At 41.9% G+C, this 14,388-nt stretch overlaps 1 protein-coding gene across 2 annotated transcripts in view; it reads left to right on the forward strand.

Annotated features, from left to right (window-relative positions):
- LOC144774269 (uncharacterized) overlaps positions 1–14,388 on the forward strand; it is a 592,191-nt gene that overhangs the window by 369,563 nt on the left and 208,240 nt on the right. The window contains exon 5 of one of the 2 annotated variants that reach the window (XM_078659178.1): positions 9,621–11,290. In XM_078659178.1, coding sequence (XP_078515304.1) covers positions 9,621–9,917 — 297 coding nt within the window. In that variant the 3' untranslated portion in view covers positions 9,918–11,290. Of the gene's footprint in view, positions 1–9,620; positions 11,291–14,388 lie in introns of those variants that run through there. The other variant, XM_078659179.1, reaches the window with a different exon arrangement.

Consider the following 14,388-nt stretch of genomic DNA (forward strand, 5'->3'; position numbering starts at 1 on the left):
TTATCTGGACTGAGGCACTCACAAACTCCCTCTAGGCTGCCTGTGATGGTCTCCATACCCACTTGCACCTCATCCACCAGCTACCGCTGAACTCCTACCGCCTGCTGTAAGAAGATAACAATGGGGTCCTTGGAGTCCAGGGCTGGCTTGGGTTGGCAGATGGGGTATGTCCAGATGTGGGCAGTTCCTCTGGATACCATGACCCTCTGTTATCCCCTCTCGCTTCCAGAGAAGGTGTTCCAATGGCATAGAAGAGTTGCCGAAAGGTGTAATTGTCCATTGGGAGCAGGATATCATCACCAACAGGCTGCTCATCCAGGACAGGCAACTGTTCAGGTTGTGTTGTTTCTCCCTCTGCAATGAAATAGAAATATGTTAATAGTGATCTATGCTAAATGTTGACATGAGTAATCTGGGTGACATACAGACTTTATTCTCATTAACTTCGATTTCTACATTGATGTGTAGGACATGTATGACTCTTAATAATCCACATTTGTAAAGCACACAATCACCCGTAAGGGTCTCTAGGCGCTGGGGGCCGTAGGGAAGATTAAGTGAGCTATTGCCCAGAGTCACATGGTGCTGGGCTAACCTGCCGCCGGAGCCGGGGATCGAACCCTGATCCCCAGATTCCAGCATCAGTCGCCCTGGCCGCGGCGCCACACCTCTCCCTCTTAGGAAATATTGTCAAGTTGCACTCAAGTTGCCTTGCAGATGGCAGGATCTCAGCTTTGGTCACACTATCACTGTGTGACAAGGGTGACTTTTTAGACCAGACATTGAAACATAGATGAACAGCTTGCTGGCCTGTCCTGTCTGTGCTGGTATGTTGATGTGAGGGTATACAACCTTTACAACGCAACTTTTACCACGACCTACCATTACCACGCATTTTTTACAACGCAGGATCCATGACAACGCATACCATTACCACGCATGTATTTACAACGCAGGTACTTTTACAACGCATACCATTACAACGTAAGTATTGGTAAGTATATTATTTTATTAAAAATATTATTTGGTTTTTTTTGTAAAGGGGTATTTTTTGGGTTCAGGGTCAGTTTTGGGTTTTTGGGTAAAGGGGTATTTTTTGGGTTCAGGGTCAGTTTTGGGTTTTTGGGTAAAGGGGTATTTTTAGGGTTCAGGGTCAGTTTTCAGTTTTTGGGTAAAGGGGTATTTTTAGGGTTTAGGGTCAGTTTTCAGTTTTTGGGTAAAGGGGTATTTTTAGGGTTTAGGGTCAGTTTTCAGTTTTTGGGTAAAGGGGTATTTTTAGGGTTCAGGGTCAGTTTTCAGTTTTTGGGTAAATGGGTATTTTTAGGGTTCAGGGTCAGTTTTCAGTTTTTGGGTAAAGGGGTATTTTTAGGGTTCAGGGTCAGTTTTCAGTTTTTGGGTAAAGGGGTATTTTTAGGGTTCAGGGTCAGTTTTCAGTTTTTGGGTAAAGGGGTATTTTTAGGGTTCAGGGTCAGTTTTCAGTTTTTGGGTAAAGGGGTATTTTTAGGGTTCAGGGTCAGTTTTCAATTTTTGGGTAAAGGGGTATTTTTAGGGTTTAGGGTCAGTTTTCAGTTTTTGGGTAAAGGGGTATTTTTAGGGTTCAGGGTCAGTTTTCAGTTTTTGGGTAAAGGGGTATTTTTAGGGTTCAGGGTCAGTTTTCAGTTTTTGGGTAAAGGGGTATTTTTAGGGTTCAGGGTCAGTTTTCAGTTTTTGGGTAAAGGGTTATTTTTAGGGTTCAGGGTCAGTTTTTGGTTTTTGGGTAAAGGGGTATTTTTAGGGTTCAGGGTCAGTTTTGGGTTTTTGGGTAAATGGGTATTTTTAGGGTTCAGGGTCAGTTTTGGGTTTTTGGGTAAAGGGATATTTTTAGGGTTCAGGGTCAGTTTTGGGTTTTTGGGTAAAAGGGTATTTTTAGGGTTCAGGGTCAGTTTGGGGTTTTTGGGTAAAAGGGGTATTTTTTGGGTTCAGGGTCAGTTTGGGGTTTTTGGGTAAAGGGGTATTTTTAGGGTTCAGGGTCAGTTTTGAGTTTTTGGGTAAAAGGGGTATTTTTTGGGTTCAAGGTCAGTTTTGGGTTTAAATTTAAATTACATTAAATTAAATTGATTAAATTAAATTAATTAAATTAAATTACATTAAATTAAATTAAATTAAATTAATTAAATTAAATAAATTAAATTAAATTACATTATATTAATTTTAATTAAATTAAATATTAAAAAATATTATATACTTACCAATACTTACGTTGTAATTGTATGCGTTGTAAAGGTATAAGCGTTGTAAATACATGCGTGGTAATGGTATGCGTTGTCATGGATCCTGCGTTGTAAAAAATGCGTGGTAATGGTAGGCGTGGTAAAAGTATGCGTTGTAACGTCATACATCCGATGTGAGATCCAAATCTGCCTTGCTGATTAGATTAGTATTTGTTTTTCTTGATGGCTATTCTGAATGTGGTTTCACATATTGACACCACTACTGTGCACATTGCACCACGGCGATGGAGCAGATTTCATCTGCAGTCATGCATTGTTTTATTTTTTTTGTGCTTCAGACAGACTGCGTTTAATTTGCCTCGCACATTTTGGTGCAAGTTAAAAACATGGCACATGAAAAACATGAAAGTGAGGCCTATTCAGTCTGAAATGCTTGTGCTGAATTAACATGTGTTTTTACAGTGTAGAGAAAAGTGGCCTTTTTAGCTTTGAAGATTAATAGAATGTATTTCAAAGAAGGGGGACGACGTAGGGTGTCCTGGGGTGCACTCTCAGGGATAGTTCAGATAAAGTATATAAGGTTGTACTACTACCAGTATTTAGGGCACCGTCCAACCCTATGCTAACCTACAATGTAATCAAAAAGAAGTACTCCCAGTTCTTCTTTTTGATTAGATTAATAGAATGTGTTTTTCTCTTCCCAGCCCATCCCTTGCAATCTAAAATTCACTATTTCTGTCTTAAAAGACTTTGACTTGTTGCATATTTTGATAAACCTTTTCAGTTAATAACACCTCTTTTTATAATGTGTGTGAATTAATAATGCACCAAACATTGCACAGGGGACTAAATGCTTTTTGCATGAAAAGCTATCTAAAACACTAATGCAGGTTGCTGTGTGCACTATATTAATTGTGTGTGCTTTTAAAATTTACACTAAAGCATGAAGATGCTATTTTGCACATTGCACATTTTTGCATGTTGTACACAAATTAGAAAAAGCAGCTTTATACTAATAACTTGGCTAGGTAAACATTTATAAGGGGTATTAGTATGGAGTTGGGAAACATAATGGGTTGATTTACATGAAATTAATAATATCGTTGTGTTTGTTTTATTTTTGGGGCCTACACAAAACATGGCTGCCTGTGAATCCATCAAGGCTATGGCTTGCAATTTAATGAGAAGGGAGCATGCGCAGACTGTGGCAGTTTTCCTCATGACAAGAAGTGAAGGACATCTTGAACTGTAGATTCTTGTGACTGTGCCAATGTACCAGTTAGTTAAAAGTGTCCATCTGACTGCGCTGAGAAGGGAAGGAAGAGAATTAGAAAGAAACATTTTTCTTAGTAAATGTTGCAAATGTTTATAAATGTAGGTATTCATGTATGCTTCTTTTGTTAAAACTGGTAAAGTCAGGATTTGAGAATGAGTCAGGGTATTGAGAACTCATGCCATCATGACTGACCAATCACGTACAGGTTTTCCTGAAAGATGCTACATCTTTGTGTAGTCTGACAATAATTAGAGTATAAAATAATGTCCTCTCTGGATGGGGGCTGGCTTTTCTCAGCTCAGCTGGCTTCTATGGGTTAGGTACGTGAAACGTTCCGGGAGATTGCTGAAGGGGAGGTGCATCCGAGGAGAGTCAGGGGGAGGTTTCTTGCTTCCACGTCATATCTTGGCACTGCAGGCCACATTCCTTTGAGGTCTGGTGAAGGGCGGGCTGTCTCCCTCCTTTTTGCTCTTTAGACACAGAGATGCACAGAGCAGCAACAGATAGAAAGGCTCTTTAGATTTAGATGCTAAACTTTGGGTTTATGCTTTGACTAAATAATTAGGTATGAAAAGATTTATTTAATTTATGCATTTATTTCTCTTAATGGGAGATTTTTGCAAACTATTTAACTATTGATTAGCTTTGCAAGACTAATTTTCTTAGAAACTCTTTAAGAATTTTGACTGATATTTTGCGCCACATTTTCTTCCCTACATGTTATGCTTATATGCAGACTGTAATGTGTTCTTTATTAATGCTATTTTTCCTGTTTTCCAAATTATGTAACCTGATTGATATTTTACTAATGAATAAAGAGTCAGAGAAAAATTGACTTTTGACTAGAAAATAAAAACCCTTTAAAACACTCAACAACTCTCTTTATTGGCTTGAATAATAATTGCAGTTTTTACTGTTCATGATTATTTAAAATCTCCTGAAGGTAATACATGGTGTGAAGGGCCCAACACCTTTTGAGCGGTAAATTAGAGGTAGCATGAGGGTTTTGCATGGAAAAACTACCAGAAGAAATTACCGCTCCATCAACGGCACCCGGGTACCTGCATTTCCTCTAGGCACTACTCAGCCCACAGCTCCAGGGAAAGAGATGTGGGTTTGGTCATGTCTTTGATTTGATCCTGCAGTCTGCCTTTCACACACTACACCACTGTTCTGCATTGTTCTGCTGTCTTGCATGTTCTTTGTGCATACATGTGGCCAAAGTCTCATATTTCAAGAGGGTGCACACAACTCTCTACACAGTTAGCAACCTTGCCATACTGCAGGGATGTGTTAGGGCATGCACTTACCATGGTTTCCAATGTTTGTTTACTCATGTGATGTAATTACTAACACACTCTGCTCCATAGTTCAGAACAGTATGCAGTGTACGAACTCTGAAGTGTTAGGCCCAGTCAGACTAGGCAGGTTGCTAGCACTGACGCCCACCTATTTCATCAATACAAAATGTGGTTATCCGCAGAATATTAAACATCATTTGACTGAGCCCTGCTCACTTGTACATGTACAAAACTACCCTGGCAATCCTCAGTGTGTCCCTGGGACTTCCTTTACTGTCACACACTGATGGCACCCATATCATACATTGACTCTCATGTGAATTCAATACCAACATTGTGAGTCAACATATCTAATTGACTGACATGGCTGCCGATATTTGAGGGTTATGGGTCAAGCTGTACCCCACATGCTAGTAGTCATGATATTCTATGACATGTACCTACCCAGGGTTGCCACACAACTAGGCCCATACACCTCACCCTCCAACAATCCACAAATCCAGCCCCTAGTTGTGGCAACCTAGGTCATCCTGTCACTTCACAATTCCCATTTTCACACGCTACTGCTTTGACATATGTAGCAAGGTAAGATATTTTTTTTTTCAGCACCCTCCTGACACGTGCAATATCTTCACCCAGGTCCACATCACATTTAGGATGTAGAACACCAATGACCTCATCTTTTTAATTCATTTACAGCTGCGACACAAGTGTGACACTATCACACACAGTAGTGCATGTGTTTTGCTCAGGCAATCTTGCAGCACTCGTGTCACTTCTCATCTCCTTGCCGTGCAATGTCTCTCCATTCAAACACTGTACCAGTTCAATGTACTCCAGGGGCACACCGGGCTCACACACCATCTATTCTTTAAAAAAAAAATACACACACACACATGGGGCTTATTATTGAGAGCCTTGCATCATCTTTGTACCATGTGAAGAGGTACATCAGTGGTGCAGGGCTCTAAATCATATTTCCTAAACTAAGCAAAGTTACCCTGCATGGCTTTGAGTGTCTTCATAAATGTTGATTAGGGCAAAGCAGTGCCAATCGGTGCCTTGCCTTACTCTGTGGTTGGGATATCTTCCATGGGAGTTGGCAGTGGGTGTTTCCAACAGCACCCTTGGATTTTGACGCTGCCCCAGATTAACACATTATTGTAAAAAACCTGGGGAAGTGCAAAATCCTTATGCCTCCTGAGGTGAGGCCTAACAAGTAGCACTTTCTTTATTTCTCCTTGTTCCTTCCTCTTTCTATTTGTGTTGCATTCTGCAGCACACATACAAAGAAGAAAACACCTCTTAGCAATGTTTCTGCGCAGGAAGGTGCCCCTTCCTGACAAAATGCGATCCTGCATGCAAAATATGCACACTTCCACTATGGTGCAAGGGTGCATGTGCTGGCACTAGCCTGCCAAAAATTCACAAGTGCAGGGAGAAAAGACAGGAATGCATCATATTGCATACATGCGGTGCATTCCTGCCATTTAACTTTGGCCTAGGGCAGCGGAGCAAGGTGACTTGCTGCACCGCCTTTCGCCAAATTCCTTTCAATGAAGCTCATGATCCTCTGGTGTGCATCACTTACATTGAACCCAAACCCCAGTATGAATTTGCACATGACAGGAGTTAGGGTGGTCTCTGCATGCGCTCATCCCACACATCAGGACAGCTGCGTGCAATGCAGTTTCGTTTTAGTGACTATGCACGCAGCTCTTCACATGTTCCTATGTGGTGATACTTCACATGGCCCACACTGTAGTGAGAATATGGGGTCAGCTGCAGACATTGTTAAGTTAGCATAAGTGAAATATATGCTTAGACACCATTTTTCTGCTTTTGCACACGACACTGCATGGCTCTCTTCTCGTAAATACAGGGCGTGCCTTCTTCACATGAGAACGGTCTGATTTTCACATATCTATACGTACACTGTGCTCTCTGTCTGCACAGTGTGTTCAAGGTCGAACAACAATGTATGCTTTTGATTCATGTTAGTCAAGTTCAAGTTCCAAAAGCTTTATTCGAAGTGTAAAAACAATTCATAAAAGCGTATACAATACAATCATAATTTTTAAAATTCATAACAATTACATATTGGAATTCAGTTTAAAAGTTCTTGCGAACAGACAAGGAATTACAGGGGATGCTTTGAATTAAAATAATAGTTACAAATTAAATCATCATTACAAGCGACGCCTCTTCGATTATAATGGACCTTCTCAATCTCAGTATTGCTCTCAAATACATAGTAGTGGTATTAATGGTATAGTAATAATCCAAAGTTCTTAATTTATTATAAGCTTCTTTTGACTTCCTAACTCCCCAGGATAACAAAAGAGGTCTCAAAATGTGTTGCCTCAGGTGGGAGGAAAAGGTGCAGTAGAGGGTACAATGAATGTTTGATTGGAATGACACCTCATCACATGGACAAATTATTTTTTCTCTAGACCAATCGTTACACCTAGGCAGGGTTATTAGTATATAAGAAGTTTCTAAACGGAAACATGTTAAAAGCCTACGAAAGGAGATAGGTTGGTCGACTATAAGATATAGCTGGATGTTTCTATGCAATGTAACATCGTCATGATTGACAACTGATATCTTGGCCCTTTCCTTATTCCATCTTTTCATCTCAAGATGTTCCAGTAGGGTTTTTTTTAGAACAGACCTTGAAACAATGTCCATGGAAGTTGGGTTTGAGAAGTTTTCCGGATGACCAATTTCGGTTGCAATATTTTTTATATACGTTAGTCAGTCCCACGCACATAAACATAACAGGAGGCACAGCTGTCCAAAAGAAACTCGGGTGCTTTTCAATATGGCATTATATGAATGAAAGGGCACTTGGAGAAAACCTTTCCAACTGAGATGACCTGTGATTGTCCTGGGATGTGATCCATTGCATCTGATCTTGGAGGTATGGGGTCCCCCTGACAAAGCCTAGAAGTCTTCTATAATTATAAATAAACTAGCTTCCAGCACGGGAAGGGTGGTAAAGGCGCTATAGTCCTGTTTCCACTTTCATTATAATATGATTTCCCCTTTTGTGTTTTATGGAATTGTAACAATGCTGATTGTGTGCATTTTGCTGCTGGTGTTGGCTAGTGTACTGTACATTAGAGAACGTTAGTTAAAATAAACATTTTAAACTATACCATTGTGGACTAGTAGGAGTGTTAGAGCGAAAGAGTGTTCTTGTTTCCCACTATTCTTGATGGGTTTAGTAAGTCCCATGTTCTAGGTTGTCTTATCATTGGTAGATTCGCTGTAGTACGGAGAACGAATGAGACACTAATGCTAGTCGGACTGGGGTTCTAGGCACTGAGCTGTTTTGTTGGTACACCACAATACACCGAGGTCCTGCGCATAGTTCTGTGCATGAGCAGAATCCTGCAACATGGCGCACCTAACGTTTGGTCTGGTACTTATTTTCGAGACACTTCAGTAGTAGTTGTACTTGTCCACAATACCCTCACTCCTGTTTTCCGGATAAACAGCTGTGACGGCATACCTACCTATATTGATATTTTATAGGTTGTGTCAAGCTTGATATTATAAAAAGGTTCTTGTTATTGAATTACTGACCCTTATGTGCTGCCTCGCAAAAAAGTTGTTTTACTTTTCTTTGTTCTTATGGCTGATATCGATATTGCTGCGCATAGTCGCGCACCACTCCGTCGTCATTTGGCTGCATATGGAGTGCCTGACGAGGGATTGTGCTTATTTTTGTAGTTGGTGCTAACCCGGATTACCACTTTGAGGTATTCTACTCTTGGGTAACCTTTCCGGCTGTGAATGGAAATGATAAATTGTTCCATACATACACTCCCACTGAAGTACATATAGTATATCGGCCATACACGACACTCGAAGTTCCGATTTCGGCATGGCAACACTGTATTTGGTTTAATGGAGCCCTCCCCCACACAGTGACTCCGGTCCATTATGTAGCAGTCTCTGTAAATGAATTGTGTGTCTTACATACCTCTTTAATTGGGGTACATAGGGCTCTAGTCCAATAGGTTTCCCGCAATCTCAAGGTGGGAGCACATGGGGTTGCGGCACCACCAGCTGGCCCGGTCCGGATCTCAATTAGTCCCGTCATGGTTAATTCAGTTATGGGCAAGCATCCCCAGAATAAGGATGATTTACCTTACTGGCTTGCTGAGAAATTTGACCAGCTGGAAGCAGTATTACCTAATACCACTCCTGTGGAAAAACACAGGATCCTAACAATTAGTTTGCAGAAAAACGTAATACTAGATGTAGCCGATTGTGAGAATTGGGGTAAAGTATTCGCAGCGGTGTATGCGAAATGTTTCGGCACACCTTCTATGACTGTACTGCCCTCCATGATTAAGCGTGTTCAAGATGAGCATGGCCCGGAGACGGCGGTTGAATTGGGAATGAGGCTTGTCGGAGTGTTTGACCTGGTTGCTGATCTCATACTAGCAAATGTGAAGGGAGATGCGGTTAACTTTCAGGTGTCTAATGCTTTGCGCCTTGTCCCAGAGGATGAGAAACCCGGTGACTTACCGAAAATTATTGCGGATGCTTACAGGACCATTGAGTTTTAAGCCTTTTGCTAAAATACAGGCACAACAGCAAACTCAGATGGCGCAGTCTAATAAGGACGACCGTCCTATTTTTCCTAAAAAGAATTAGAAAAATAAAAAACAGGGTAAGCAACAACAGAAACAAGGGTTGCGTGCTGCGTCACCAATACCCGAGTATTCTGAGCACACTTATGATTTGCGCAACCGTGCTAGAATTAGGTCTCCTGACAGGTTTCATGTCCCTGATCTGTGTTCTCCTTGTTCTTCACAGGAAACATCAGGCTCACAAGCCAGTGGAGGAGATCGCCAGGTTTGCAGCAGAGGTCGAGGAGCCCCGCAAGAACGTGAACAGCCTCGTCAGACTAACGGTAAAGGAAAGAGCGATTTTACTCATCTGCTCCCTCAGTTTCAGAAAAAGAAAGTTGCTGCTTTTACAGCACGATATGCCACGGACGGTGAGAACACAACTTCAGAACCTAACATGGGCAGTAACGTGGCTAGAGAGCGCAGCGGTGGTTACCATAGTGAGGCAAGCACTGCGTCCATTTCTGAAGGTGACAGCAACTGACACATTCATCACAGTTGAGACTGCTGACACCCGAGTGGGTCCCCCTAACAGATTATATGACATAGTATTCCTAATTGAAGGTGGCATCCAACGTGTTATTAAAGGAATTTTGGGGAAAAATCGGACTTCCTCTTATGATATCTTGTTAGCTGAGGCAGATTGGCCCCAACTTTTGTTTTAGGCGCTCCGAGGGGCGAGGATGTCATCCTCCCTATTTTTTCACATACTGTGCCGAAAGAGCAGGCATTGTCTTTTGCGTTATTGTGCGTGTGCGGTGGGCTACGCCTCGTTATGCATATGTGCAATTGTGTCTATCACCCCCCGTGCCCCCAGTACCTGTTCGTTACTCACCCGGTTGATGTTGTGTCAGGTCATGTCGAACAGTGTCCGGACTCCTGACTCCTTGCACCGTCTCCACACTGATGACTGTGGCTACCATTTGCTCCAGCTCCTCCTATGGGGCGGGACTCCCAACCTCCATTCGCTGTTGCTACCTTCCTGTTGGCAGCAGGTTTCTGCTTGGTTTAGCTTTTCACATCGTGCCAGCGCATCTTGGCCTCCTCGACACTCCGACTGCATTCACGATGGAAAACCATTTTTCCATCTGTGTATCCAATGACACGGTGGAGGTGACGGACAGTTGTTGTTAGTGTTCTGTCACCTCTGTGACAACGATCCTGTTGTCATGCGGACTGTCCCCCGTCTTCCTCTTCTCCTTGGCCTTCCCCGAAACCAAGGTTCCTTACAGGTGGCCTGTGAGGCTTGTGGGGTTCAAGTTGACCTGAGCACTCATTACGGGTGCATCCATGTTGCTACGCAGTTTATTTTGTTTATGGTGTGTTTTTCTTGTTCAGCTTTTATAGTGCATTTTCCCGCATTACGCCTGAGAATTGCAGGCCTGTCGCTGGTTATAGCAGATTTTTGTAGTGCGGTTGGCCTAATCTCAACTTTATTCCTGTTCGTGTTTTGCATTTTTGTGGCATCGCATTGATTTTAACGCAGTCATTTGACGCATTATCGTGGGACTATCACATGGTGCCGCCAGGTTGAGAATACTACTCTAATACTGCGTTGCTTTCCCGCGATAGACTATGATATGCAAAGTTGCAATAAGCTAAATTTGCGATGGTTATCATTCGTTCTTGAGAATATCCCCCGAAGAAAATCTTTATTGTAAAAAAAAATGTAAACATATTAGCACAAGAAAGGGCTAGATTCAGCATTTTCATCCACAGGTATATATAATGGTGATAAAAAGTTCAAGTTCTCATATCCTCTTTTCTATTAAATTATGATGACTAGTGATGATAACTGGAAACCGAAAAAGAGCACCTTACAACCAGTATATTTAAAGATTCATTCTGAACCCCAACATCTTCAATAAACATTTGCCGAACAATGGATGTATATTTTAACATTTGTCAAATATTATGATTCCGAAAAATCTTGCAAATTACCCTAACAATGTTATTGTTCTATTATGCATTCCCCGATAAACTTAAAAAAGTGTGATAGAGCAAGCTTCGCATCGCGACTTGCTCGAGTCATGAACCTCGCCCGTGTGTAATCAATTAATAAATTTGTACGTCTTACTAATCTTTTATTTTTATATTTGAACGAAGTAGAGGAAGCTTGCGTATGTGTTTTCTAATACAATTAATCCATGTCTCTAAAACATGACCGCCGCTTGGAAAATTTCTTCTGCGCATGCGTCAGTCACACTCACGTGACCTGACATAGTTATAAGTTTGGTGGGAAAGGGTGCGCATGCGTAATACACAGCTTTCGTGAATAACGTGGTGATGCTCTTGTGACAGTGTATATGTTGCTAACATTTAAACTGCATAGTATATTTTTATAATGATAAGTTTAAAGTACAAAACCAATGATGTGTTTTTCATACCGTCACTTCTATGTTTTAATTTGTTTTCGCTTACTTTTCATGTATCCTCGACTCGGAGGGGTGCTGGGCTGGGGAGTCCATCTTGGAGGGTATTTCTGCGCAGACTCGCCAGAAGCTGCTATGGCATTGAACTGAGGCCAAAGAAGGTTGATGCCAGAGCCACCCTGGGAAAGAGCACCTTCGCCCAGCCGAAGCATCATGATTATGTTCTATTGTAACGAAATGTAGTCTCTTCATTGTATTCTGCGCGGCTTTCTCATGGGAACCCTAATCTTGCTAGGCGGTGCCCAGAGATGTAAATTAGGCCTCCAAATAGTCTATTCTGATTGGTGTGTTACCCAGACCCTACCTTAGGACCAATCCAAATTGAGGGATTCTGACACTTTGCAACATTGGGGGGTGGTACACCGTCCCAAAACAGTATAACTACCCTGGGTTCACCTAGGGAAATTGTCCGACTTGTCTGGTTTAGCTGACCTGTCACTGACCCAACGCACTCAATAGGTGTCTGAAGATACAGAGTACTGCGGAGCACTCTGTCCGAAATTGACCATAGACCATTGTTTTACTAAACCTTAAAGTGCTGGCAGAGCACTTTGCTGGGAGTTCGCTGACCCAATCGGGGTCTTGATCGATAGCTGCAGAGAGGGTGGAGCGCAGGCGTTGCTTCCGAACTGCGGGTGCTGGTCCTGTCCTGAGGGTTCCTGTCCTGAGGATCCTGTCCTGATCCTAATCTGGTCTTCCTGTCCTGTCCTGGGTGTCCATTCTGCACCTGCTGTCCATTGAGGGGTATCCTTCCTTGACGGTTTCCTGTCCTTAACTGACCCGTGGCCAGGGTTTGGTTTCCACACCAGTCTAGGTAAATATCACTCTGAATCTCCTGAAACTGCACCTTTCTATTTTTCTGTCTTTGCTTTAATAAAGACATACCTTTGCATATGTTAATTTCCATGCTTTTCCGCAACCATTGAATCATAAAGTCACTTGCATTTATTTCATAACGTGTTCCTATGTTACCCTACCTGTTAGAAATTATATTTTGCATTGCAGTTTGTCATTTCCTGATATGGTCTAGAACCTCTTTACTTAAACTGTCTAAAGAACTTTTGCCTTAAAGCATAGTGTGTCTCTCTTCATAGATTCTCCTATAGTTATATAAATGTCCCGAACTCCTGTCTCATTTTTCTCTGAGATAGTTCTAGAATACTAGTCCTAATCGAAGCCTATCCCATCTTTAGTGGTTCATCTTAAACGTTCTAGTTCTTGATCCCTCACTTTAAGTGTGTCCTGGTTCCATTAGTTTATAAATGGTTGCACTGACTTATTTGCTATTCAGCTATGTACTTTCTGTTATTCTGATTATCGATTGCTTAATTACTGTGAATTTGATGATTTCTGAATTTTACTAAATTAGATAAAGACTTTAAAACTTCCAGTTGTCCGTGGTCATTTTACAAAGATTTTGAATGTTATTTGTTGGGTTTGTATTTTGCTGCCTTTCCTTTTACAGCTAGCTCCCTGATCCATTGTGGTCATAGGTACCCGTGTCGGTGGATGGTAAGTCGGGTACACTGAAAATTTAACGAAAAGGAACTCACAAATATCTGATAGCAGACCGTGAGGTCATCCGATCAATGTATATGGTGATTTGAAATATATGGGCCCGAAGCCGGAAGTGGCGAAATTATTGGTCGGGTAACCCGCGCGCTCTATCAGTATTTTCTGGTAGCAGACCTATGGTTAGGGAATAGTTAAAAGTTAGGTAGGACTAGTTAGACTAAGTCAAATCGGTAGCTGCTAGTATATTGATGCTGCTACAAGAGCGGCCATTTCGGGGGACTTGATCACTCTCTTGAGAATGCATTGCTTTTGAAATTTATGAATTGTTTGAAAATTGTTATTCTTGTTCTTATATTGTTATATGTATTAATCCATGCGTACGTAAAACGGTTTGTTAAGTGTTGTCGGAACTCCCCGGGGAATTGAATAGGCAAGTGGTGAATAGAATCCATTGCCTTGAGGTCGCAGGCTCAAGGAAAGTTAGGTGCAGGTTAGGTAGAACCAGAAGCACTAACTAGGGCTTTTTCTGAATACATGTGTGAATAAATGTTAGTAACGAGGTTCATTGGCAAAATTCCCATAGTGGCGTAACCTAATAAGGGTCACATCGGAAGAGTAGCAGGTTCATCGGAGCTTGGGTGAAAGCAAAGGGGTCCGCTGGGAAACCTTAGACTCGGATATATCCCGGAAAGAGTGGATGGGTCTAGGGAAGTAACAGGTTCACTGATGCTAGAGTGAAGGGTAGGCGGAAGAGATCTACCCGCAGCGTGTGAAAAGTAAATGGAAGTAGTTTACTTGCAGTAAAACAACTCTTTCCTGTCTAGACACTTGAGCACTGTGGCGAATGTGTATTCGTAGTAAAATAACCAAGCACTAGCACTTTAGAAAGAAAGAAAGTTTCCGTTACCTTGTGAAGGGAGGGAGTCAGTCGCGAAGCGTCTCTGACGTCACTCTGTGCCGCGCTGGGATTGGTAGAAACAGCGGGCGGGTAGCGGGGCTGGAATTGTG

Source organism: Lissotriton helveticus, chromosome 1_1 (genome assembly GCF_964261635.1).
Source record: "Lissotriton helveticus chromosome 1_1, aLisHel1.1, whole genome shotgun sequence".
Taxonomy (NCBI): domain Eukaryota; kingdom Metazoa; phylum Chordata; class Amphibia; order Caudata; family Salamandridae; genus Lissotriton; species Lissotriton helveticus.